The sequence below is a fragment of the Zonotrichia albicollis genome, chromosome Z (genome assembly GCF_047830755.1).
Source record: "Zonotrichia albicollis isolate bZonAlb1 chromosome Z, bZonAlb1.hap1, whole genome shotgun sequence".
Lineage (NCBI taxonomy): Eukaryota > Metazoa > Chordata > Aves > Passeriformes > Passerellidae > Zonotrichia > Zonotrichia albicollis.
In genome coordinates, this window is record NC_133860.1 from 33,324,426 (window position 1) to 33,351,124 (window position 26,699).

General features: G+C 40.0%; 2 protein-coding genes across 8 annotated transcripts in view; one reads left to right on the plus strand and one right to left on the minus strand.

Annotated features, from left to right (window-relative positions):
• Window positions 1-2,522, minus strand: part of LOC102071897 (chondroitin sulfate proteoglycan 4) — a 48,749-nt gene extending 46,227 nt beyond the window's left edge. For 3 of the 5 annotated variants that reach the window (XR_012578027.1, XM_074532504.1, XM_014269589.3), the window contains exon 1: window positions 2,005-2,220. Coding sequence is in view for 2 of the 5 variants with exons in the window: in XM_074532504.1 (XP_074388605.1) it covers window positions 2,005-2,083 (79 nt within the window). In the remaining 3 variants the exon portion in view is untranslated. Of the gene's footprint in view, window positions 1-2,004; window positions 2,221-2,243; window positions 2,332-2,415 lie in introns of those variants that run through there. The other 2 variants (XM_074532502.1, XM_074532501.1) reach the window with 2 other exon arrangements.
• Window positions 1-26,699, plus strand: part of SNX18 (sorting nexin 18) — a 211,659-nt gene that overhangs the window by 146,333 nt on the left and 38,627 nt on the right. The window lies entirely within an intron of this gene.

A 26,699-nucleotide genomic window follows, 5' to 3' on the forward strand; every position in this document is an offset into this window, starting at 1 on the left:
AAAGGGAATTCTGAGGGCTGATTCACATTTTCTCAGTGTAAAATCTAGTGACATTTTGAGGGTAAATCAAACACTACCAGAGTGTGTAAGCCTCTTACACTCACCTAAAATGGACACAATGAAGAATATCCCTATGCTGCACCTACAAATGCTTTACACACCAGAACCAATGTTTAAAGGTCCCTTCCACACCAAAGCATTCTATGACTTCCAGATAAAGGACAGGCCTGTAGTTAAAGCACTGAATGTGAAATGAACAGTACTGATGTTATTTTCTAGTTTTATTATAGAAACTCACTGAAAACTGAAGAGTTGAGAAAGTCACTTAAAAACTAATTTGAGTGCACTGCCTATAAGAAGCTCATGGATTTTTTCCTTCCCAGACTTCGACTCTTTTGCTAGATTGTCTCTGGGTGAGATAATAGCTGTAACAGCACCTGGAGTAAATGAAGAGAGCTGGATTTAAACAAGCTCTCCTCTGGTGGTGAAGTCAGTCCACATTGCCTAGCAAATCTCAGCTTGAAGGCAGCTCAAGCAGAGCATCACAGGTTGGTGCACCTAGAAGCAGCAGGCTTGTGTCCCTACCAGGTGGTTTGGAAAAGTATCATCTGGCTTTGCTTGCACTCCCGGCAGCACCAGGGACGAACGAACAACAAGCCATAAAGCACAGATTGGCCTAACACCACTATCAGTAATATCCACAAAATCCTTTGTCATGTCATTTAAGACAATGCTACTATTACCAGAGGTTGCCATTTCAGTGGCACTCAAATCTTCTGACATCCTTGGTGTGTCTGAGACGTCTCTATGAGGAATAAAAAAACTCCTCCATCCACTCTGGCTGCAGGGTCTTCACTCACAAAACTGATGGACATTACTTAGAGCTCCATCACTGAAATTCTCTCATGGAAAGAAATGATTGGTGTATTTCATTTACAGGATCTGAACTTAATCCTTTCATTAATCTCTTCATTAACTTCTGAGGTAAAAACTATTTTTTAAGGTTACAATCAAATATTAGTTCATTTCTAACCTGTCTTCTCAGCTAGTGAAACAGATGCCACACAACCACAGAAACTGACCACTTGACATTTTTAAAGAAAGTTACAGCGATTGGTTTGTCTCATATGGGATTGCAGTGAGGAACAGAGGGTGGATGAAAAACCACACTTCTTCAACTGCATACTCATTCAACAGTTTTTAAAATATATATAAGTAATAAACTTCACTACCAGTCTTTTAAGCTCAAATTGCAACGTACTTCAAATTACATCTCAAGAAGAAACAGAATATGCAGATTACTTTTGGCTGTTCCAATGGTTTTGATGACTGCCCAAGACACGCACCTTAATGTGCATCACTGCTGGTGAGGTGCCTGGCCTGTCTTGAAAAGCCAGGCACAAGGCAGCCGAAGCTGTATGCTAAAACCCAGATACCTGCAGCTCCTGGCTGATATTTATCATCGGGACTACTAGTTCCCACGCACGGAGCAGGGAAGGAATTGCACGGAATATTCCTGTTTCTACCTCAGCAATTTTCCTCATGACATACTAAAATTATGATAGGAAGTGGAGGGAAAAGGTTTACATCTACATTGCTTGCAAAGCATCCACGTTTTTATTAGGAAGTCTAGCTATGTCAAGTCTCAGCGTCTCTGCAGCAGGAGGGGAGGCAGGCACAAGGCGGGCTCACATCCGAGCGGACAGCCCGGCCTTCACTCTAGGGCGAGAGGACACCACGCCCTCACAAAATGCCCGCCGTCCCACCACCTGTGCGCCGCCAGCGCCGCCCGCCCGCCGCCCCCGCTCCCGGCCAAGGGGCAGCGGCGGCAGCTGGCCCGAGCACGGGGCCGGGGCAGGGCCACTCCCCGTCGGGCTGCTGCTTTCGCGGGAACACTGGCGACAAGTCGCTCCAGCGCTACGAGCAGCCCAGGCGCCGGAGCTGCGGCAGAGCCGCCCCTTCCTCGCGGGCGCAGGTGCCTTCCGGCCCCCGCCGCGGCCCTACCTGCGAGAGCGGGCCGGCCGGAGGCCAGCAGCAGCACCAGCAGCGCCGGCCGCAGCAGCGCGGTGGCCGCGCCGGCCATGCCGGAGCTGCGGCCCAGCTGGACTCCTCCAGCGCGGGCAGCGGTGGGGCCCCTGCGCAGCCCTGGGGAGCGGCGGGGAGTGTCACAGCCCCGGCCCCTGCTCCCCGCCCGCCGCCCGGGACGGCCTCCGCCCTCCTCCCCTGCTTCCCGCCCTCCTCACAGCTCAGCCCCTGCGCCGGCCCGCCTCCGCTCCAGGAGCACCGGCCTGGGACGGGAGATGGGGCAGTGCTTCTCCATAGTCTCGAGCGCCCCTCACGGCTGTGGGTTAGTGCGTGCTTCGGGTGGGACCTGCTATCCCACTGATGTGGGTTACAGCTATTGTCAGTACTCACCCACTGCGCACCCTGTGTCTCCATGGCCTGCCTGTCGCAGTGGGAGGCTGCTGTGAGGTATCCCAAACCTTCCCGTCTGCTGGCTGGAGCATCTCCATCCCTCAGAGTGTTTGCGTGCTTGTCCATAAAGAAATGCATGACACTGCTTTAGCAAAGAAACATGTTACAAGTAGATTAAACAAGTTGGTTTCAGAAGTTGAGATGATCGTAGAATCAATTAGGCTGGAAACACCTCTGAAACTGTGGCCAATCTATGAGTGAACACCGCCATTACATCTCTACCATGGCACTGACTGCCACATCCAGCCTTTCCTTCAACACCTTCAAGAAAAGGTGACTCCACCATCTCCCTTGGCACCCCATTCCTATGTTTAATCGCCCTTTCTGAGAAGAAATTCCTCCTAATGTCCATCCCGTACCTCCCCTGGCGCAGCTTAAGACCATGTCATCTCATCCTGTTTCCTGGGAGAAGAGGCTAACCCCTACCAGGTTACAACGTCCTCCAAGCTAGTTATAGTGATAAGGTCTGATTATAACAAGTACAGGTCCTAAATTAGAAAAAATACACAGTTCACACCTCCTCACTGCAGTCCTGTGCTTAAAAGCACAAAGCGTCACCTTAGGAAACGTTTTTAAAGAGCACATTTCAGCCAGTCATTTAGAAGCCTTTACCACACTTAATTCAAATATGCAGACATGTCTTAAGTTACATAAATGATCCGTGCCAGGAACTGCCTTGCAGTCATAAAATTTTCTGCGATTTTATCAGCTAGCAGGGTGCATTGCAATGTGTCTCAACAGGTCGGTTGTTTTTTTAACTTGTTACTCCCTTACACATAGGACTGGAATCTCTGACCTGAAATATGACACTAAGCAAGCAGAAACTGAGATACCAAAACTGGAAAAAAAAAAAAAAAAAAGAAGAAGAAAAAATGGTGATGGCATGAATATCTTTTCTGGGTCAGCTGTCTGGTTCTTCTCTTCCTTTGAGGTTTGCAATCAACATTTAGTCTAGATTTTTCTTAGAAAATTTTGGTCAGCTTTGCTATCTTTACAGTTTTAGAATAATGTATGTGACAGCAGGGGGAATCTGTGATCAGATGGAAATCATGGAGAGGGATCTTCCCCTAAATATCACTTTAAAACTTAATTAAAAATCTCAAAGGCAGAGGTCTGATAAACTTCATTCACTTCAGACTGCCATTCAGAGAAGATCTGTGAAAACCTGGAGCAGGTATTGCAAAAAGCATTTATTTGAGATGTGAACAAGAAGGTCAGAAAGAGCATTTAATGTGGAATAACAATTTATGGTATGACTGATACTGGAAGAGCAGATCTCCAGATGTGCATCAACAAACCCCTGTGCTGCAACAGGGGAGCCTGGGGGAAAGTTTTGCCTTTGCATCATTTACCTGAGTTACACAGGTCTCACTTAGCTTATCCCTACTCTGTGCAGTGAAGTTTGCAGGGAAAGTCATTGGATTATTCCTCAGAAGGGACAGCATCACTTGCCCTGTGGGTCTTGAGAAGTAGTAGTCAAAAAATACTGCAGCCAGGTGCTTGAATGAGGGGCACAAGGCAGGTAAAGGAGTGTCCCATACATGAGAGGGGTTTTGGGGCTAAATGCAAAGACAGCGAGATAGGGAGCATGAGGGCTCTGGTATCACATGCGCAACTGGCAAGGCACGTGCAGGAGGACACTGTGCAAGCAAGGGGGCACGTCTGTGCTGGACCAGAGCACCACTGGAGATCTGAGTTCAGAGAAGGAAGAATAAATAAACAATGTTGCTGGGCTGAGCTACAAAAACTTTGTGAATATGAAAAAGCATGAATGAGACATATTTTTTTTAATACCTCATGATTCATGGTATAGGATGAAATTTGGGAATATGATGCAGTTATTTTAGGTAATCTATATCACTTTAGAGCAACCAGTAGAGTCGCAAAAATTTCATCAGTCTCTAGTTAGTAACAGCAGGAGTCACTGAACTAATACTTTCCTTAAACAAAATAATCTTTTTTGTATGCTCATTTAAAATTTGCCTTTTGTCCAAAGAAAGGCAATTGACTCTGAGGCCAATTGACTCTGAGAAGGGACTGACAGAGGTGGGATTGTTCAGTCCAGAGAAGAGGAAACTCAGGGGAATCTAATCCATTATTATATCAATATCTATGAACAGGTGATGGGAGCATGTGAAAAGAGGGAGTAGGATTGTTACAGGTGTCCAGGGAAAGTACAAGCACAATTAAGCCCAAACTGAAATAAAGGAAATTGCATTTAAATACAAAAAATCCTCTTCATGCTTGGAATAAAGCACTAGAACTGGTTGCTCAGGCAGGGTGTCCATCTTTATTCACAGCCAAAACTTGAGAGGGCACAGCCCTGAGCAACATCTGGCAGTGGCCCTACTTGGAACAGAGGGGTTGGTCTGAACAGGCTCCAGATGTACCTTCCCACCTCCAGACGTACCTTCCCACCGATGTTCTGTGGTGCTGTGACTCAGAAATCTTCATGGACGTTTAAAACAAACATTGAGACTTCTGAAAAGAGAAAGGCCATACCTTGAGCAATGCCTACATGGCTATAGCTTTAAGGCACATTTTCTTAAGTCATTCAGGATTTTCCTACCATGGGTCATACTTGCTTTTAGTGGAACATAAGTTTCTAAAGAAAAGTGTTAAAGATTTGGATAAATTCTATTCCTGTTAAACTGTACTTCGTCATTGCTAAGCACCACCAATCTTCTTCCTTTTTTATTTCTGCTTTTCCCATATGTCTGTGATTTGGGGGTTTTAAATTTTTCCCCTTTTTATAATATTTAGCATATATTATTCAAGGAATTTATTATGTCTTAAAGGAACACCAGGATTTGTTCCCTACAAAAAATTCCAGTCATGGAATGGTTTCTCTATGCCAGCTGCATATCCAGTAGTTGATCTCAGTGCTGAATAGTTCTGTGCAAATGTGTAAAATCATGCAACTAGTTGACCAATCCTTTCCTAATAATGATGGAGATCTGCTTGTTTGCATCTGACAGCTAGTGTAACAGTTTCTTTTTATTTTAGTTTCTTTTTATTTTATTTGGTTGGAAAAAGGTTCCACTGAGAAGACAGGATTTTCAAGTTGTACTGGAAACCACTTTAAAGATTAGTTCCTGTTTAATTTTTAATTGATAATACTCTTTGCAAATTGCTGCTGCAGACAAGATTTTCTTAGGGTTCCCATAGGATTTCAGACAATTAGGGGGGAAAAATACAAAACCAAGAACAAACAAACAAAAATCCCCCACCAAATATCTCAACATGTTTTGAAACAACTTCTATCCTATTTCTTTGAATTTGGTTAAATTATGCTGAAATTGCCATTGTGGGTAAGTTACAAACACTTAGCAGCTATGCCTGGATAAATATAATGGGAAAGATTGAACACTGGCTACACTGTGTCAGGTGGAAAACACTGAAGGTCAATTTCCTGAATGGAGGTGCAGAGTAGTGGAGCAAAGCTTCTTAATATCACAGATACAAAGTAGTTGTGTATGTATGCTCTGTTGTCTCATCAAAAGTAAGCCCAAGCTTTCAGTGGTCCATACAAATCCCCAAATATATTGGCTGCAATGACACTAGAGGGAGTCCTTTTTTCTTGTAATAAGTCCTTAAGTAAATAGTGGCTTATAAATAAAAATGTTGAAATAGAGCTTCTGGGAAAAGTGAAGGAGCTTTTAATATAGATGGGATCAAACAGTATTTAACTTCTAAATTCTAAGCTTCCAATGATTCATTAATACAATTGAATTTTTAAAAGAGCATTTTTTTTTTTTTTTAGTAAAGAGTGTATTTAAAGTCATCATTCAAAATTAATCTCTCACATTATTGTTCTGGTAATTTAAATTACAAGTCTATGTTCTACAAAGCTATGCTCTTCTCATGCTCTTCTCTTAAGACTGATAGGCTCTACATTTTCAAATTAGACTAAAAACTTTTACTGAAGTCAATGGCAGTTGTCAGCTCTCAGCATAACATTCACAACAATAATAGGTTTCCTAAAAGTGCTTTGGTGCACCCCACAAGTTCCTGTGGTATCCTGGCCTATGCATGTTTCTAAACCACATTAACAATTTTGAAAACAGTAGGTATCTGAAAAAGAAATTCATGCGCATGCAGAACGGGAAGTACTCAGTAGCTCACAATTATAGTTTATGCTGTGCCACTGGGATTTATTGTGATGTGGCAGATCCTAAATTGTAACCCTAAAGCAAGAAAAAGTTCTGTGCTCTTGATTAAGCTGGAGGCAGACATCGGCATTCACTAGGGATCAAAATGCTTCCTTTCTTCCCCATGCCTCCAACCAATACCTCTTAGCCTGCTTCAGGTATTATTCTTGTCCCTTCCAGGATATCACAGAATGAGTGCTCACCTCTTGCTCCTCTCCTGATGCTGAGTGAGCAATATTGGAGAGCTCTAAGATTGAACTCGGGCATAGGTCATCCAGGAAAATATAATTATCTTTTTCTGCTACAATGGCATAGTCTGAGAAACTCAACACAGCAGTCAGCACAGGAGGCTGCAACTGTTGCTGTGAGGAAGAGGTTTGGAGAACCCAGAGCAGAAATTGGCGAAATTACCCTGGTGGGGAGTGTTGCCCTTTACCTGCACAGCTGTAGTGCACCTTTGAGATCAAGCTATTAAGAGGCCAGCCCAATGGAGATCCCCACTGTAGTGTTATCAGTGCAAGAGAAAAATTACAGCCATGTAAGCAGGCCATAAAGCAGACTTTTCTCCCTTAAGCTATTCATAGGATAAAGGTTTGCTCATACTCCTTTTTTCCTCTGTGGGTGGTAAGACTAAATTACATCAGATTGCAGCTGTGCACATCTTCAGGCTGTGCAGTGAAGGATCTGCTGTCCTCACTTGCTGTCCTTACATTCATTACTTAATTGTCATGGTTGCTCAATTGCTCTAATAAAGGCTTTAGACTTTTAGAAGAGACAAAGAAGCATGAGTGCATATTATGATGGGATGGCACAGAATCTGCCTTATCCCCTGTAAGGTAAATGCTAGCAAACACAGGGCACTCACCCTGTGATCTCTCCTAATTAAAGATCAAAGTGTTGTTATTTTCTAGCAGCACACTTACTTAATTTACAGAATATAATAACTAGTATAGTAGCATGCATATTAAGTATTATTGAAATCAATCTATTATTTTTAAAAAAAATTAGGGAAGTGTAGGAAACAATGCAGAATCCTTAGCTTGTATTATTTTTGATTGCTTGTTCTGCTTCACTGTGTGGAAAATGTGGTTCTTTATCCCAGGTGTTTACTGATTTACATATGTGAAAGAGTCTGAATTTTCACACTGGCCTTAAAAGGAACCTTTCTTTGTCCCAAGTTCAGTGTTAAGTGTTGCAGTTTAGTGTCCTCTTTTCTGAAAATCTGTACAAAATCTCAGGTAATTTCTTTCTTTGTTACCTATTTAAAACATCCAACTCCAAAAGTGATAATCTTTCCTCAGAAATAATCTTTCAGGACTGGGAGTCTTGAAACAGACCTTCATTCCTGTCTACCAAAGCAAATCAACTGTCAGTCAGCCAAAAGTCCAGCAAAGAAAAAAACAGCAGCTACAGCAAAACTATGCAAGTTATCTTTGCACAGGGAGGAGACGAGAATGCAGCTTTTGTACAGGTCAAAGGAGGCAGAGGAGCTCAAAGGGATGCTGCTAAAGAAAATTCTTTCATGCCCCTGGCTTCAGTACACTGAAACAGATAAAGCAACTCCCTGGAGAGGGCTTCACTTCCAGGACAGTTGTTGTATGGTCTTTCTCAAGATATTTGAAGAATTTAGATTCTCAGGTTTTTGTAAAAAATATAATCTCATTCCGTTAAATGGCTGAATTAGAGGCTGTATAGGAATCAGAGAGTGAAGCAGCTCAATTACAAGCAGTATGTCAGAATGCTAAATAAAAGTAGTTAAATAGGAAAAAAACCCACTTTCCTACAGTTTTGAGTTTGGGGGCTTTTTTTCTGCACTGCTTTGTGCAGTTCACTAATACTTTTTGGCTTTAGCAGGTTTTTATGCCACTTCTGCAAATCAGAACCTTCATGACTGTTGTTTGTACCCAGTCTCCTTTGGTTAGACACTTTTTCTTTAGAAAAACACTTATATTTCTCCACACCAATCTGTTTTTCTCAATTCCCTGTGCAAATGGTTTGGATTCTTCCAGCAAGACTAACTCATCCTGGATCAGTGAGAACTGTCCAGTGCCACTGTTATTGATGTGGTGGAGGATCTTGTTCATATGCTGTCTTTAGCATCATTATAAGTGAGTGGTGTCTTTCTAGCTCTCCTGCTCTGATACTCACATAACTCATTCCTGCTGCCTGTATTAAAAATTGCATTTGCAAATGTATTTTGCATGTCTTTGCTTTTTGGATTACTTATTAAACTGCAATTGTAGTAAGTTCATACCATTGCTATGCAGAAAACTGTCTCTTTGTCGAAATCAATACCCTCTGTTGATATCTGGATGGGATTCCTGTCTTGCAGAGATGCTGCTGCACTGGCTAAACAACCTCTGGCTCATGCTAGCTATTTTCACAGCCTTGACAATTTTGACTCTTTTGTTCTTACTAAAGCACTCGCATTAGGAGAAATGTGATCCTGCCTTTTTTTTCTATTAGCCATGGTTACAGAACAATGTTGGCTGTTGGTGATAATAACATAGGATAGAAGGAACCACCTGTATTATTAAATGAGACCTTCCAGCTACTGCAAACATTACCTCATGTAATAATCACTGTTACTCAGTTATTGAACTGTATCTTAAAAGCATTCAGATGGCTTGGACTTATCCCTGTCCTTTACCTAATGCAATTTTTGCAAAGCCTCCCCTGAACATGAACAAAAACTACCGAGTTTCTGCTGATGTTCTTTATGGGCCACTGATATCTCATTTTTGCCAACATTACTTTTGAATCAAACAAACTCTGTGTGCTGACATGCAAACTCTATGTGCTGACATTTTCCCCAATGTATTTGTAGCTAACACTATTTTTCCCATCAGCCCTGGCTGGACAAACCTGCCATGTCAATCTAGCCTCTTCCAGCAAGTTAAGTTCTCAGTACCCTCACTGTTGTTTTCAGCTTTCTCCTCCTCCTCCTCCTTTGCTGGTTTGAAACCACCTTTCAGAAACAGACATGAACAGAATAATGTATAGCCACTCAAATTTGGTCACAGAAAGGCTTTGTCTTACACTTTCCTCTCATAGCTTCGGGTGGTCTGGCTCTTAGACAGTGGACCAGACTGTCAATTCCAAGAGAAATCCATACACCTCAATCCTGGCAAAGGAGGGGACAGCTGCAACATCTGGCAAGGGAGATGGCTACCACCATGCTGCTCTCCAGAGGCTCCAGATTTCTCTGGAAATTTCTTTGGCTTTCTGATAGCAGCCTCTCAGTGATGGATCAGACCAATGGAAACACTGGATTAATAACTATGCTCCCCATGCCCCATGTGAGGAGCGTGGCTGGCATTGGCCTTATGTCTCAGCAGTGTTTACCACATTTATTCCAACTTAGAGCCTGTGTACACACTGTATTAAATTCACTATTTTAGCTCTTTAACCCCTATAATTATGTTGTTAATTTCATGCACCTTTTAGAACTTGTGTTCTTTTAGTTTTCTCATCTCTAAACAAGTTCTCTCATTGCAACTTTTCTTGAGAACTCCCTGCCAATTCTCTTTTGCTGCATCATTGTTATTTATTTGTCTGGGGTAATACAAGTATTGTACTCCTCCCTGCCTAAACAGTTTAAAAACAGTCACAGCTCAATAGTTTAGGAAATGGGTCTGATAAACAACGAGAAAAGAGTGAAATGGTGGACCTAGGTGTGATATGATGACCAGGACTGCAAAGGCAGCCTGTAGGTTTTTAGTACTTTGTTATAGTGTTACTGTAATGATTAATAGGTTTAATATTTTATATATATAGTGTAAGTTTTGCTACAGAGTTTGGCATAATAGGATTTGAAGGCTGGGCTGTTGGCTTGGTGCTCTGGTGCTTGGGAGCATTGCATCATATCTGATGTATGTGAAAAAGTACGGGAGAGTTTTTGAGTGAAGAGAAGTTGGAAAGACCATCAAAGCTACTGTACTTGATGAAGCAGATAACAAAAATTCAGTGATGTATGGCCTTGAACAGAAAGACAAATAGTATTACTGACCTAAAGGCCTGCTAACCCTATCAAAAACATTTGCATTGAGCTTCACAGAGCTGGAATTTAATAAAAAATTTTTAATTTAGTACTCATAGAAACATGGAGTCATGGGAGGTCTCGAGATGACTTGGTCACCAGTAGAAGTGGATCCTTAATGGCTGTAATTTTTACAGACAGCAGGAAAAAGTTCTGACATATCTTCAGTTTTTGTTGCTCTCTGGCTAACTTGTCATGCAGTCAAGTTTCCTGGTGTCTCCCAGCCACAACAGTTTCTTATATGAAGAAGAGAAAGATTGCTTTCATTTTTAATCCATTAATTTCTTTAAGAAAGACAGTGCGGATTTGTAAAGCAATGTCTTGACACTTTGGGTATGTTTGACTCATCCTGTCTGCCTGATCTCTCACTGCCATAACAAATCTGGTGTGAACGCTTTGTTCTGGTGTGTGGTATTTCAACTCTGAGATTACATTTTGGAAGGAGTCCTGTATCCCACTCCATTGTCCAGACCAACTGAACTGGAGCCAGTTCACTCTGTGCTGTTACTACCAAAGAATGTTTCAGGAGTTTGTGTGGCCCTGTGGCAACTGGGAGAGAGAAAGATGCACTCTGAAACCAGCCACAGGCCTCCCCTGCTGTAAATGGTGTCCATGGTGCCTACTCCATTTTATCAAGTGTTTTCACTACTCCAGGTCGTATGCTTGTAGACTTCTACTGTCTTCCCTATCTGGTGTATAAGTCATCCATGAAGCTGACCATTTGCTCACCCATTGGCCCTGAAAATAGTCCCACAATCATTGCACATGTACCCAGACACCCCTCAGACAGGACCTCCAATATTGGTAATCCAGTGACCCTGTGCTTTTCGTCCAGCTGTCAGACCTTGTGCAAATCCTGTATACCTCTTTTAGACTGATCACTGATGAAAGTTTGTTTTCTTGGTGTTATTTAGGTAGGAAAGCTCAATACAAAAGACACGGATGGCAATAATCATCTAAAGATGTTGATGACTTGTGTTCACTAGGTCTGCTTGAAGAAGAAATATGCATTTAGGCCCTGGGGAGCCACAGGTGTCAGCAGGATTCATCTGCACTGCTTTCAGTGCAAAATTTTAAAATTAAATGTTGTGAGAGTTCGTTTCTCCTTCCAGAGAAGCTTTGCTGGTCATCTGAGATCTGTGTAGTGCTGTTGTTCTTCACCAGGTGCTTCAGGCTAGAATGGGAATTATTTTTCCCTTCAACAGTTTAAAAATGGCAGATCTCATCAAGGCAGGCTACATCCTTGCTTTCCCACTGCCCCTGGGGTACTACCAGCACTAGCAAAACCTGTGCTCTTGTTGAAGAGTGGGTCTGGTGATACGGTGTTTGAAAGCAGTAGCTGGGCTGGGAGACCATGGCAACTTACTGAACCATGGCATTGTATAAACGTGTATGAGTTGGCTTTGAGAGCAAAAATGGGGCCAGATATATGGAGTGGCAGTATAACTTTCCAAATTATATCCAGGCTTCTTTAAAGATATGCCCACTCTGCAGGGAGTTTCAAAGTAGAAATTCTTCACTGAGATGAGTTGCTTCAAAACAGAGGTAGCCTGGATTCTGGTGGTCAGTCCAACTTCTATCTGGGAGACCTAGAAAAGATTGTGGAAGGGGGATAAAGAAGACAGAGAAAGGAATGTTGGCAGAAAAGGAAAAAATGTGGAAAGAGAAGGGAAAAAGTGTCTCCCTTGTTGTCTGCTCTGCAGGTGGTAGGTGTGTGACTGGGATAGAGATACTAGAAAGATACTAGAAAGATACTAGAAAGATACTAGAAAGAAGAGTGTCGTAATGAATTACAGAAGAGGTTTCATTGACCATTTATTTTTACAGTCTGTCAGTGTTTCCCCTAAAGCTAGGATAATCCAGAGACCTTAAAATTACTTCATAGGCAGAAGCCCAAGCTGCCAATTGCAAATTGCCAATTCTTGTTCTCCCTCAAAAGAGAGATTCTCTCTCCTTTTTTTTGTGCTCACAATGAAAGGTGATTTTCTGAGGCTGTCCATTTGTATTCTTTGCACAGAACAATACTTTTACTGTTACGTACTCTGGCCATGCTTCTTCTGCAAACACTTTAGCTTTTAAACACAGCATGTCTGGTTTATTTTGGCTTCCTTTCTCTTTTTACCCAACATATAAGAAAAACAGATATGTATCTCCACTGCACTCTGTATTCACAGCACACTGATCTATGCCATTTTGCATCTTCTGCCACTGTTGATCTAGTGTGATTATTGAGAACCCTTTGTGGCAGACATTGACCAAAACACTCTAAAATTACGAAAGCTTTATTTTCCCGGTATTATCCCGATTTTCTCATTAAGAGTGACAGAGTCAATCTAATTCAATTCTTGCAATGAGATCTCAGGACTAAGTACTTACCTAGCTGTTTTCTGAAGAGAAGACTGACTGCAGGGACTCCTGCTCCATCCTCAGCCCTAGTGATGTGACACCACTGAATCCAGTTGAACTCCAGTGTTTGAAAACACTGCTGACAATGAAAGCAGCATCAGACCCACATAACTGTGTATTTTATATTTTATGTGTATCTGTCATTTTTTCCATCCCACTCCTAACTTTGTTTTCAGGTCTGTACCACTGATTTTCAGAAAGTGTAATGCTTAATAGCTCAAGATAGATTTTGTTGTTGTTGTTGTAGTTATTAAAGAATTTGGAGTTTTGAAAGAAAGCAGTCCATTGCCTTCCTTTGTGTGAATACCATTTTTCATACAGAAAAAACAGGATTAGTCATTTGACAGCTGACATTTGAGTCATGTTGTGTTGCAGTCTTTTCCCCTTAAACACAATGCTACACAAATACCTATTGCTCTGACAATCAAAATCCATCTATTGTAAAACTGTCCTTAACATTTGGGTTTGCTTGAGGAGGTAGCATTAGTCCTCTGTCTGACCATCAAACAGGAATTTTTCTGTTATGCATAGCCTAGGAACTATATTTCACAGCTGCTCAGCCTTCTTTGAATGCAGCGTAACTTCAGAAATAGACCCATTGAGAACACTACTTTCCCTTATATTTAATCTTCTTTATAGAATATTCCCCCATCTGTGTAGCAGTAATCAAGAGGGAAGTAATAACAAAGGGAGAAATTTACTTCTTCTCTTATTCTTCTCCTTTGACAGAATCACAATGCAGAGTGTGCATGGCTAAGCCCTCTATCCTCCAGCAGAAAGAATTTCCTTTGTGCTTCCAGTCTTCTTACCTGAGGTGAGCATTCAGCACCTCCTTCCAGTTCCAAAACAAACTGCTTCATGGCCAGTTGTTTTTAAAAAGTTAACATCTTGTTCGTCTGTCTAGGAGATGGAGTTAGGATTTGTACACATTTTAACCAATCATCTTACCATCTTGTCCCTGTCTCGAAACTTAATATTCCCCAGTTGCTGCTGTTTGGAATGATCAAATTAAATGTTTAACACTTCCTTCATTATGTTCATTTTCAGTGGAAAGACTTGCAATTAAATGTCAGTGTTGCCAAAGAAACCACAAAGTCACCAGTTATTTCCATCTGTGAAACCACAGAGTAGCTCTGTAATCTTGCCTGTGCTGGCTAGCAAGGATAGGCACATGCTAGCACCAATGTGGCAGGCACCGCTGCAGTATTGGGCAGAGAAAACTTCTGAATTATGAAAGGAGATGCGTTGGAGACCGCTGAGACTTAGAGATGGATGTCCATTAGTTAATCACTGGAATTTGAGCATTACAGTAATTTGCTTTTCCACAGAGAACTTGTGAAAACTTACAACAGACTAACTGGATCCCAAGTCCAGCTGAGATAGAAATTGCCTCAGTTCTGCTTCAGTGATTGTAGCAATGATGATTTATACCATCTGAGCATTTGAGTTCATGTTGCTGTTTGTAACCATGGTGAGAAAGGTATATTCCAGTGAGCTGAGTAACATAGCATGCTGGAGTTTAATTATTTTTCTCTTTCTATTTCCTCACTTTGTCTTATTAATGTTACAATCAACAGCAAAAGTAATATGAAAAATATACAGAAATTCAGATACAATATTTTGTAAGTGGCTTTTACAAACTTCACTTGCTGATATAGGGAGACAGTAAATTAAGTTTATTTGTCTGCAAATATTTTATTACATTTGGAAATATTACACACTCTTCTTGTCAAGAGATCAAAATCTTAGATTAATTTTCCAGTGTGAATGTGATTCATTCCTGATGTTTCTGATGACTCATCCCCTGTTCTTACCTTGTCTTCTTCAAATATAAATGGGAAAATACATGCAGCCTCTGTCTAATTATCAGACCTGTTTTGGTACATAGGTAAAACTCACTACATGTTTTAAGACATTCTTAGGAAGCATGCAAGGCAGTCACATTGTTCTTGCAACAATGGAGAATAATGTTTGGATTAAAGTTATGGCATCATTGTTTATTATCATTTTTCTGGACGCACCAAGGATAGTCAAATAAGCAGTTAACTCTGAAGTGTCTGAGTCTTAGTTATATTCTTGTAGGATGGTGAGAATGATTTTATCTTTCAATTAGGGAGCAAACTCATGTGGAATATTTTGGATATAATTTGGGAAAGAAAGTGTGATGAAATTAAGCATTTTATTTGATCCATTAATATAATGTTTATTTCATTTTCAGCAGTGCTGAAAAGCAAGCACAGTGCAACAGAGTTTGCTTGCATATAGGCAAGTGGAAATGAGTTTGCCCATTTTATCCCAACAAAACTGATTTCTTCATTGTCAAGGGATAGTAAGGGAAAGAAGAAGCCTTACAACTTTTTTACTTGCCTTTAGCTGAGCTTTATCTTAAACACATCTTTTAACTTTGATTTTTAATCCTTGTATCAATTGAAAGAGTATCTTTAAGAAGTTGTCAGCCAAAAATAGCAGCTCCATTGCCAACACCACCTCCTCTTCCCATCCAACTCTGGCAAATGTTTCGCTTCCTCTCTTTCTCTTCTTATCCAGCCATGTCTTCCAACAGAACCAGAGGCTGGGATCTGAGAGTATGCAGGAAGGCAGCTGGGGAGAGAAGAGATAAAAGCTTGGAGAGGACAGAGATGTTTTCTCTTGTTCCCTATATACTTTCTAAGCATCCTGTCTGACTTATAGGGAAAAGAGACACCCTATCTGACAACTAGCTTAATGTCTTTTAAAGTGATGTTCTTTTCCTAATCTGGTATTTGGAAAACAGTAATGACAATTGATTGTCCTGAAGTGCCATTTCAAAAGATCATTTGAAATAGTCTATTTGGAAACTTTAGAATTACATGTCTTGAGTTTTCTAGAAATACATAAATGGTCTTTTTCTTACTCTGGTTTACAAAACTAACCTGATCTGTACTGTTCTCTCCATCCAACCCCAGAAGTGCCTTTTTTAAACAAACTCAGTGTCTGTGGCCTGCTCTAATGCATTTTCAGATCCCAAATATCACCTGCCACCTGCCAGCCACTGACATACATATTGATAAACAGTGTTTTTCATTTCATGTGAACGAGGTTGTTCTTGTTTACACCCAGCAGTATAAAACAGCTCCTATTGTCCATTGTTCCCTTATTTACTCTCAGAAAACCTATTTGTTTCTGGCAGCCATCTCTTCAAGGAATGTGATGCAGAGTACAGATAAAAGTGCAAGCATTTGTTAAGATGACTGACATTATTCTGACAACAGTGTAGAAATCATCTGTTTGGATAAGGCAGGCAGGCACAGCCAAACAAAATTGACTGTGGCTTCATTCTGCAGTGGCTATGATAAAACATGTGCTTTAATTCCAGGAGAATTAATGCAGCTGTGCAAAGCCTGCTGCTTACTTCCTAGGCTTCTTATTCATGGCAGGCGTGCACACAGTGATTCCTTCAGCAGGAGCTGACATTTACATAGATCCTAAGGTCCAGCATACTTTTAAGGAAAATAGTCTGGATAAAGGCAAAAAAAACCCCAGAGTTTTTCAAATATTAATTTTGTTCTTGGAAGCTTTAAGGAATGTTTGCAATCCTAGAAGCTGGTACCTGACAGGCTTCAAGTTTTGATGCTTTATTTCATCCCTGAGTTATAGAGGAAGGTCTCTCCAGTCATCAATGCTATTTCAGGCAACACTAAGAAAATTCTTGATGTTTTCCAGTTCAAGCTTTGACCTTACCTGACCCTGCTTAACTTTAAAATCTGACCAGCAGGGTCTGAAATTCATTTTTTTTTCTGTATCTAAGGGTTGAATGCATGCTTAAATGCTTGAGGCCTCTACTGTCAATACTGGTCCTCTGATCAAAGATAAATTGTTCTATTTGACCTCTACACAGCTGATTTTGTCTTGGCAGCCCTAAAAATATTTCTGAGGGAAAAAAAATTACTGAACTCTGAGATCCTATGGGGTTTTTTATTTCTCATTAAAATATATTTTTAATAAGGACCTAAGAATCTTCAGTGGTGTCTGCTGAAAGTGGTGTTTGCTTCTCCGGTGTTATTTTTTCTCATTATTGCTGGCTAGATTCAACAAAATAATGTTCTCAAAAGAGACCAGCTATTACTGTTCCTTCCATTCTATCCTTCTCCTGTTTTATTTTCAGTTTTTATTATGCAAAATGAAAGGAATTCCTCTGCAAATACAAGTGTCAAAATCCCTAAACATCAGAAAGCAAAAATAGCCATAGAGAATCTTCTGCAAGACCCCAGCACTTTCATAAAACAATCAAAATTAGATAATTGGCATGTAAACCAGGGAAATGCTCTCTCCCATCACTGATGTTTCTCTGGGCTGCACAGGGATATCAGGTTGATACTTTGATAGATTGCAATCTGTTTTCAGCAGCTGACCCAGACATAACATCATCATTTCCTGATTATATTGATATGTGTTTCTATTATTTGCTTATTTTGCGCCTTGAGAAACAATTCCTTTTTGTTGTTAAACTGTAAACAGCATAGCAAGGCCTCATATTAAATCATAATTATTTACCATGCTGTTCACGCACCTTTGTCCCTGGGGAATGTGGTGACGTGAATTTACAGGAAGATCGGGGTATTTCTCACCAACAGTTTCCTGTTATTGATATGCTTTTGTTTAGTTGTGATCTTTTTTTTACTCTTTCAGGTTCTCAGGGGAAAAATAAACAGGCACATGACATTAATCACAGTCCTTGGGTATCGTATTGGAAGTCTCAGAAATACTTGCAATGTGGAATTGTGAACTAGGTTTGCATCTTTGGAAAACACTAATGACAGCTTATTGTTTGCTAGTACTTGCTCCCCTATTCTGATAAATGATTCTAAAAATTCTTTTAAATTCTTTTGTGATTGTGTTCCTTTTTAGATGCCAGAAGGGTTCAAAAGTTTATGAAGACAACCTTGAATAGTTTGCATCTGTGTGTGTAGATTTACATAATTGTGCTGTTTTCATTTCAGAGAAAATACAGAACACATGAGAGATACAGAGGTAATTCAAAAATCCAGAATCCTTTCAGCAAATACTATCAAACATGGCCTAAAATGTTTTCTTTAAGATAGTTTGCCAAGTTTTTTTCTTTAAGAATATATGAAGCTTATATTCTTTCTGGAAAATAATATTATTATATAAATTGTACTTACCAGTGTGTCAAATGTCACCAGTATGATTATCAGGATATCTAACATATCTAAGATGTAGCTTCTAAATGTTTTTCAATGGTTTTGGCTATCCTACTTTTATGTCTGTCTCTATGAATATGTGGTACACTCCTAGCCAAAAAGCTTTGCAAAATATCTTGATTTAGCAATAAGGAATTGCAGTAGAATGACGAAGAAAGTTAGTAACAAACCAAACTTTGGGAGGTCTAGATATTTTTTCTTCCAAAGCATTGTACAAATATTGTTGTTATAGGCAAAATGACATTATGTCCTAGAGAGCCCACACCAGGAAGGCCACCAAGAGATAGATCTGTTGGCTAAAGTAAAGTACCATTAACGTAACTCTCAAGTAATGTAGTAGCTATTCAGATTCATTACCAAATTCTCAGAGTTTAATACTTTTGTTTCATCATTGTTAAATAGCATCTTGCTTAGTGCCTGTGCTGTAAGATTTAGAGAAAAATCTCAGAATCGAACCTACATGTCCACAACCTATTTGCGGCTGAAGATTTATTGTATTTGGTACTTAGTACTTCAGTGCTGCACTGAGTGTGTGACACTGTTGTTTTCCTTAATTTCTGCTGCTATTATTAAGGACTAGGAATAATCTCACAAAAGCTGTATGTGATATAATATTAATAAATGTTGTAGGATCACAAAATGGCTTCATTTGGGAGGAACCTTAGAGGTCATCCAGTTCAAAAGGGACACTTTCCAGTATCCCAGGTTACTCAGAGCTTCATCCAGCCTGCCCCTGAACAATTACAGGGATGGGACATCCACAACTTCTCTGGGCAACCTGTGCCACTGCCTCACCACCCTCACAGTAAAGAATTTCTTCCTAATATCTTCCTTCAGTTTGAATCCATTCCCCCGTATTCTGTCACTGCATGCTCCGGTAAACAGTCTCTCTCCATGTCATATAACTTCATACCAAGATTTTTAACCACCTTCTCCTTCTGAAGTGTTTAACTTCTGGATAACATGTAGATGTTATATGATTTCTTAAAATGCTCAATTTTTTCTGTCCAAGCAGGCTATGTAATCTAAATGAGACTGTAAAAAGTTTTTCAATCCTGCTCCCACTTGATTTCTGTGAATTTGTCCTCATCTGTAGGCTCAGCCAAATGAGATCTGGCTGCTTTTTGGATGAGGAAATCCTAAGAAATCTCAGGTTATTAGTTGTTCTAGTTGTGACATTTTATCCTCTGGACTTCCACACCTTGAAAACAAATTCTGGTTCCATTACTAGTTCCTTGAACGCAAATTCTGGTTCCATTAAGGACTGAGAATAAGCTCACAAAAGCTATATGTCATATAATATTATTAAACGTCATAGGATCATAAAATGGCTTCGTTTTATTCATCATCAGATGCACTTCCTCCCAAAGCTATCAGTTGAAGAATTCACAAACTAGACAAAATACCTTTCTCTTTGGGGTGAAAAAAATTACAAAACCCACAAATTATTTATTAAGCAGGCTATAACAAAGTTTTCTACCTGATGTTTTTCATTAAGTGCAAGTACATGTCAAATCGTATAAGTGTGCCATCCCCCCAAGTCAAGTTTTTTCCATTCCAAGAGAAGCTTGGGACCAACAGATGAAGTCCCTAGCGCAGCAACAAGTTCACCTCCCTCTCTCTGATATCACCCTTCAGGACCTTGGGTTCTCTCCCAGCTCATAGTCCTCTAGAATCCATAAAGTCCCAAAGTCCCTTCAGTTTTTTTCAATACACTGCTTTTTTAGCATCGCCTGTTGGGGTGTCAAATCCAAGTTGTGCAAGCTGTGCCCTCGGTTGCGCCTCAGCGATTGTGTGGCCTGAATTAAACCATGGCTTAATACTTTACTCATACAGCTGATGTATTCTTCAACCTACTGCCAGACCCAGCTGACCTGGTGGAGATGAACTCAGATAAAATATTTTGGATATTTAGGAAATGCCTAATTCCCTACTCATATCCACAGCGACACTCTGAATGCACAGTTTTAACACAGTTCTTCCTTCCTCAGTAAGGGTTCAAGATACAAATCTGGTTCTTCTATTTAAGTACCACACAGGATGGAAAGTAGTCAGAATTACATTTTATCCAAAATATTTCAGATTCTTTACTCCTACTGGTTTGGTGTTTGGGATCACTCCTCAGGAGAGAGGAAGAAAAAGGATCTGTCATTTTTCTGAGTCATTGAATATTTTGTTGCTATTGTTTCTCTGTAGTTCTTGCTTTCTGGTAATTATCTCAAGAGCCATTTCCAGATGGTGAGATGCTTGTATTTTGTTATATCTCTCTGAAACCTCAGTAAGTGATCTTCATATGTTTAACATCTCTCTCAAGATATTTCTATTATTATTCTTTCATTCCACAGGAAAAAGTTATTTCTGTTGTTGTTAAGTGCCTTTTGAAAATAGAGATATCAGTCATGATCATTACAGAATTATGACCCTAAATCAGAATGCCTTTTCTTCTACATGGATGCTTTGGCCACTTTGATTTGTTTTATGTTTGACTAACAGATTGCTTTCATATTTGTCACAATTAGGAGGACAAATGTCCAAAATAACTTTCAAAACTAAATATTCAAAGGTCAATGTTAGGTAGAAAAGCTTATTCACAAACCCTGCCCTGCTTCCAGAAATATCCAGGTTCTAGAAAACTAAACTTTATCAAAATCTTGTAAGTTTCTTCTGTTTCCATAGTTCAATGTCTTATTGGAAAATTTTATTTTTAAGCAGAATATGCACTTATTTATTCAATCAACAATGATTTTACATATTCCTCTACCTCCCTCATAACAACTCTATTTTCTTATTTTTACTTCATACTGGTCTAATAACAATAAAAAGGTCCTTGATTTCCCTGCCACTGCATTGTAGGTTTGTATGAGATGGTTTTTGTAGATCTCTTCCAACGGAAACAATCCATTCCATTCCATTTTATTCCAACTTCCACTCACCAACTGCCAGATAATGTACATCCTTGGTACTATGTTATGGTTCACTATATCTAATATATACATAGTTATAAGTACTATTTAACACAGGGTCCAGAAGAATGCTGTGCTATTTATCTCAGCTGAAAGACTGAGGTAGCGTTCACCTCACTTATCTCACACAAGTGCAGTGCAGAAAACTACTCTTTTTCTGTGAGTCCTTTCCAACCCAGAATATTCTGTGATTCTGTATTCTGTGATTCTGTGATCTGTTCTCCCTAGATTCCCTACATAATTTACAGAGAATAATAAATTATTCGAGACAATTCCTCTCACCCTCTAAAGAACATCAAGAGTGGGTCAGATGAGTGCGTACAATTGTTGTGAATGACTTGGGTTTACTATTGTAGAGGTTTAGAAAGAAAGCAAATGACTTTACAACTGTATGAGCACTTTAAATAAGAATTGTGTAAGTGGTAGTTAGAGGGGACAGTGGAGGGCTGGAGTGCAACCTGCCCCTCCAGGTAAGGCTGCAGGAGGTCAACCACAGCTTTGTGGCTGACAACAGAGCCCTGTGTCACCTAGGCACTAGCACACACTAACTGGCCACACCATTAAGCTCTCTTAGTCCAGACTGGTGGTGTTTGCAGTGTATCTCCTTTTGATGAGGTAAGCCCTGCTCAGAGTCCTTGTACTGCGTATGCGTCCCCTTCTCACCTTGAGAACTTTTTATCTTTTTGGGGGGGTTAGCACTGTTCATTGTCTGCGTGTGATTTACCAGTGAACTCAAGCTCACAGAGGCACACACTGGGGACACAGATTGTCACCGAGCTGTGCAATGAACACTCTGAGGGCTTAGCCACTGTTACAAGGAATGGCAGATGCATTCTGCCTTTGAAGAGGCAGGATGCAAACGCAGGTCAGCTTTAGAGAGGACTGTACACTGTCCTAGATTCCTAAACAACATACCAGTTTTGCAATTAAGACGTGTATTTTTTGCTTGAGAGATCAATTACACAGGTGGGATTTTAGTTATGCAAATGCCCATGGATGAATTGTGTGCATCTCCTACCTGCTGTTTTGTTTGCAAACAGAGAGCAGCATCCTTTATTATGAAAATCTGATTAATTTGAAGATAAATTTAGTCTGGGACAAGTGTAAATGCTTGAACTGTCATCTTGCTGGCCAAGGCAGTATAAGATTTTGTCTAACATCACCTTGGAGGCAGCCTGGTCTCACTGAGACATTGCTCAAACCCAATATATAAAGGAGGAAGGAGAATTCCAGTGACGGAATCACAAGTCCCCAGAAATATCTCCAGGAGATCTGTTTGTCCTGAGTAGTCAAATGGCATTTCCAAACAGTTTTGATTCATGTTTTAGCTAAGAAAATGTAACACAGTGGTAGTAGAGTCTAAGTCCTGAAGTCCTTTCAGCTGTGATGATGTCCTCTGATGACGTACTTGGCTAATGAGAGCTGAGTCACAGCAATCAGGAGACTGACAAGAAACGGGAGTAATTGTGTGCAGACAGCCTCTCCATTTATCCCAGAGATAGCTACAGAATCCCATGAATCTCAGTTGTGTGTCATGTAGGGAAATTTCCAAGTGTTTTAAAAGCTGCATGATGGAATAGAGTTTACAGTGTTACTTATGTTCCTACATTTAAATACACCAGTCAAAAAATTGATCTCATGTGAGAACTGAGCTCACAGCCAGTGAGGTCTACCACACAGAGTGCATTTTTAAGACATAAAACCCCATTATCTTTCCTCTTGAAAAATATTTATTCTTTCTTTTCCTAAGCTATGTTTTTCTCTGGCATTTTTCAGATACTTCTGCCAATATCATTTTACAACAATTTTTGGCTCAGAATAAAACATATTAAACTCTTCCTCTCTGCACAAAACAAACAAATGAAAAGAGAAACAGAAAAGCCTTTATCTGTTATCTTTTTTTCTCCCCAGAATTAAATAGTTATCCATTGTTATGATAACCAAAAATCACTCATTAATGTTACCAACAACATTCTGGATCAAATCAAGAATAATATAGATGTCTCTTGACAGTTCTTAGTTTAAAAAAATACCAACAACATAATATGTTATCATAACAATTTTACTCATCAATTTTACTCATAAGATTTGATGCGTAATAAGCAATGATTTTACTTAGAGAACTTAATTTTAAAGTACAAAGTGCTTACTTGCAGTTATAGTGGACTATATATACATATATATATAGCGTGATACTAAGATGTACATTTTTCATTATTTTTTATCTGGATTTTACCAGCTTTTTTACCAAGCTACAATTTAAAACAAATATTCATCAATATCCAAACCTGCAATGTTCCCAAAGCACTTTGCTACTGCTTTAAGGAAAAAAACTTAACACAGTAATTCTTAAAAATGTCCAGGTTACATTATTTGTCGATTCTTTATTTTATTCCAATTGGTTTATTGCACTGCACTTTTAACTCCTCAGATTCCATCCAGTAAAATCATATTTAATTAAGAGATTTAGATCAGCAAGAGCTAAGCAACACTTTTTCAGCCAATGGTAAAATTTTCAGGTGTTTGACTACAAGCACAATCCCAGTAAAGTTTACAGAGGTAGAGAAATTATTTCTTTCTTAACAAGAAGTGAACAGAACACATGGCTCTTTTACTTGAAATCAGGGTTCTTTGAAATTATCATTTGAGCAAATAGCCACTCCATCAGCAGGCTGGTGCATCATGGTAGTGTTGGCTATGAGTCTGAAGAAAATTGCCAAGAAAAGCCTTAGTGGCTATGAATTTATTCCCATAAAAGAGTCTCCTGTCAGTTGAGTTTCTTCCACTCTGAACTGGGTTAGGCAGCGCCAACAAATGTACTCTGTTGCTCAGGTGAAGAAATGTTGGCAGTATTGCTAGAACAGAAAGTCTTTTGCGTGCAGACAGCCCAACAGTGTGGGTGCACCATGCCCTGCTGGTGCTGCACAGCTGCCAAGATGATGGGTGAGCCCCGCTTGTCCCCCTTTGTCTAAAAAATGGATTCAGATTGCAAGAGCAGCAGACTTCAGAAGGACTTGCCAGGCAGCTGCCAAGCTGCTTCTATGGATCCTCAATCCCCTAGTCTGTACATGCCTAGCCTGTACCAGTATTACTGTTCATGCTCATGTTGGCCCTCAGGGGCAGCATCTCCAGCTGAGGAAGGACCATGACTGCAGGTTTGTATTGCAGGTCTCAAGAGTAACCTCCACACTGCCCATATGGCTCTACCCGGAGCACCTTGAGGAGGGCTCTGAATGAAAAGGCGTAGGAAGTATGCAGCACTCAGCAAGGAGTCTGCCTGAGACGAGGGAGACACAGCCTGGGGGAGGACCAAAGCACTAGAAGAGAAGTCACACCCTGGGGAATGAAAGAAGACAAGGAAACCAAGGTGGAGAGAAGTAATGAGACAGACAGGATCGGAGTAGGGCAGAATCTGCTAGGCAAGAGAAGCCACAGCTTTGCAGTAAACATTGCTGGGTGTAGGTTTATGGTTTTCTCTTTCCTTTTGATTTATGTCTTCTTGCTTTTATTTCTCCCTAGAAGATTGAGTGTCTGTGTGAATTCAATGGCAAGGACCCTTCTCCCAAACTCAGAAGTACTCTACAGTGTTTGGAATTTAAAATTCCAACTTGGCATAAAGAAAGTTATTTTCTGAAAATGATGCCTCATTTTGATTTAAAAAGTAGTAGATAAAATTCTCAAGCATAAAGAGAGATTTCCCATACCTCTGGTAATGAGTGTCTGAGTTTAAAAAAGATTTCTGGCTCTTTTAGAAACATACTTTATTAGTAATAGACTATTTCTCAAATATAACTTTTGCCTGAATCATTTCTTTCAAGCAAGAAGACAGCACCCTGTGGCTGATGAAAACATTTGCAAGTGCTAAGCGTACATATCAGAAAGAAAAATATTTACTTTTCATGAAGGCATGAAGGCAAGGAAAAATTCTGAAGATGTTTTAAGCTGCTGCTTGGAAATTTGACACTATGGTCAAGGGATTCATTCTTGCATGCTTTACACCCTATGTATGAAATCACACTTGCCCTTCTTTAAGCACTCATTGGGGAGGCACTTCAGAAACAGTATATTCATCCTCGTGGGGAGAATCTTAAGACATAAGCTAGATGGCAGAGTGACAAATTATTTTCAATACCACAAGGATTAGCAGGACACCTAAGCCTGTTTCCCCTTCTCCCCGTCTGGTGGGTATCCTTGGCTATATTACATATGTATATTGAGTCTTACTTTCTTCATTTTTATACAGGAAAGGGAAATGTGCTTTAGAGATAAGGATGTTATCATTATGAAAGGAATAAATATGGCTAATTTTTAAAATCACAAGTATAGGACATAGTTATTTGTCTACAGTGCTAAAAGCTTCACAGCTCTCAATATTGGCTCAATATTTCTTCTATTTTTTCTGTTCTCTTTCTTACATGTTTCAGATCATGGAAAGAAACTTACCTTTCCAAGAAGAACTGGACAGAAATAGTATAAAGTAAACATTATAAGTATAATTAAAGAAAACTATTTAAACCTGTTGTGTGGGAAAGGGAATAGATAACAGCTATCTAACGACTTAAAATGAAAAGTCGTTTTGTCTTACAGAGTTGGACGAGAATGAAACATTCTTTATTTGAGAAACAACTTTTAACTGCCACGTGGTAAAATATCTGCGATGATAAAAATACATAGAAGAACTTTTTATAATAAGAATTTTTTTTTAAATTGCAATCAGGAGGAAACCAATTAGCGTAGTAGTGAGGCTGAATGTGCTTTAGCCTAGCAAGATTCAACAAGAGAATGCTAAATAGGAGCTCAAAGAGCTACTTTAATAGAGACAGGAGTGTTATAGAATCACAGAATGGTTTTGTTTGAAGGAAACCTAAGGGTCATGTCTTTCAAACCCCATACAGCCTGGACTTGGACACTTCCAGGAGTGCAGCATCCACAGCTTCTCTGGGTGACCCCCCAGTTTTCCACATACAAAGTTGTACTGCTTGTTTGATCCTCCTTCTATGTAGCTTAAGCCTTAGAGTCATAGAGGAAATAACAGAGATATTGAAATTATGTTGTGAGTTACAGGTGTGATACACCACTGTAAACACTGTACCACTGTTAACCATAGCCAGCATCTGAAGTCGAGGTGTTTGCACGTGTGCATACATAGCTGCCTGGCTCTGGATGTGTGTGGTTTTCTCAAACCAACCAAGTGTGGGGCTGCACAATCCCACACGGTACTGGGACTTCTTTGTACTCTACTCTGTGTAAGTCCACAGGAAGACATGATCTTTGTCCCAGAGCATTTTAATGTCCACCTAGAAACAATGGCATGAAACAAAAGGAGGGAAGCAGAGAGGGAAAGGGACAATGAGGTCTCAAAGTTACGTGAGTCAGCTCCACATACAATGGAATTGACCTGAATCCTCTGAAAGGCTCCTGGGGTAAATAGTTTTGCTGTCCTGGTATGTGTCCGGGCAGCTGG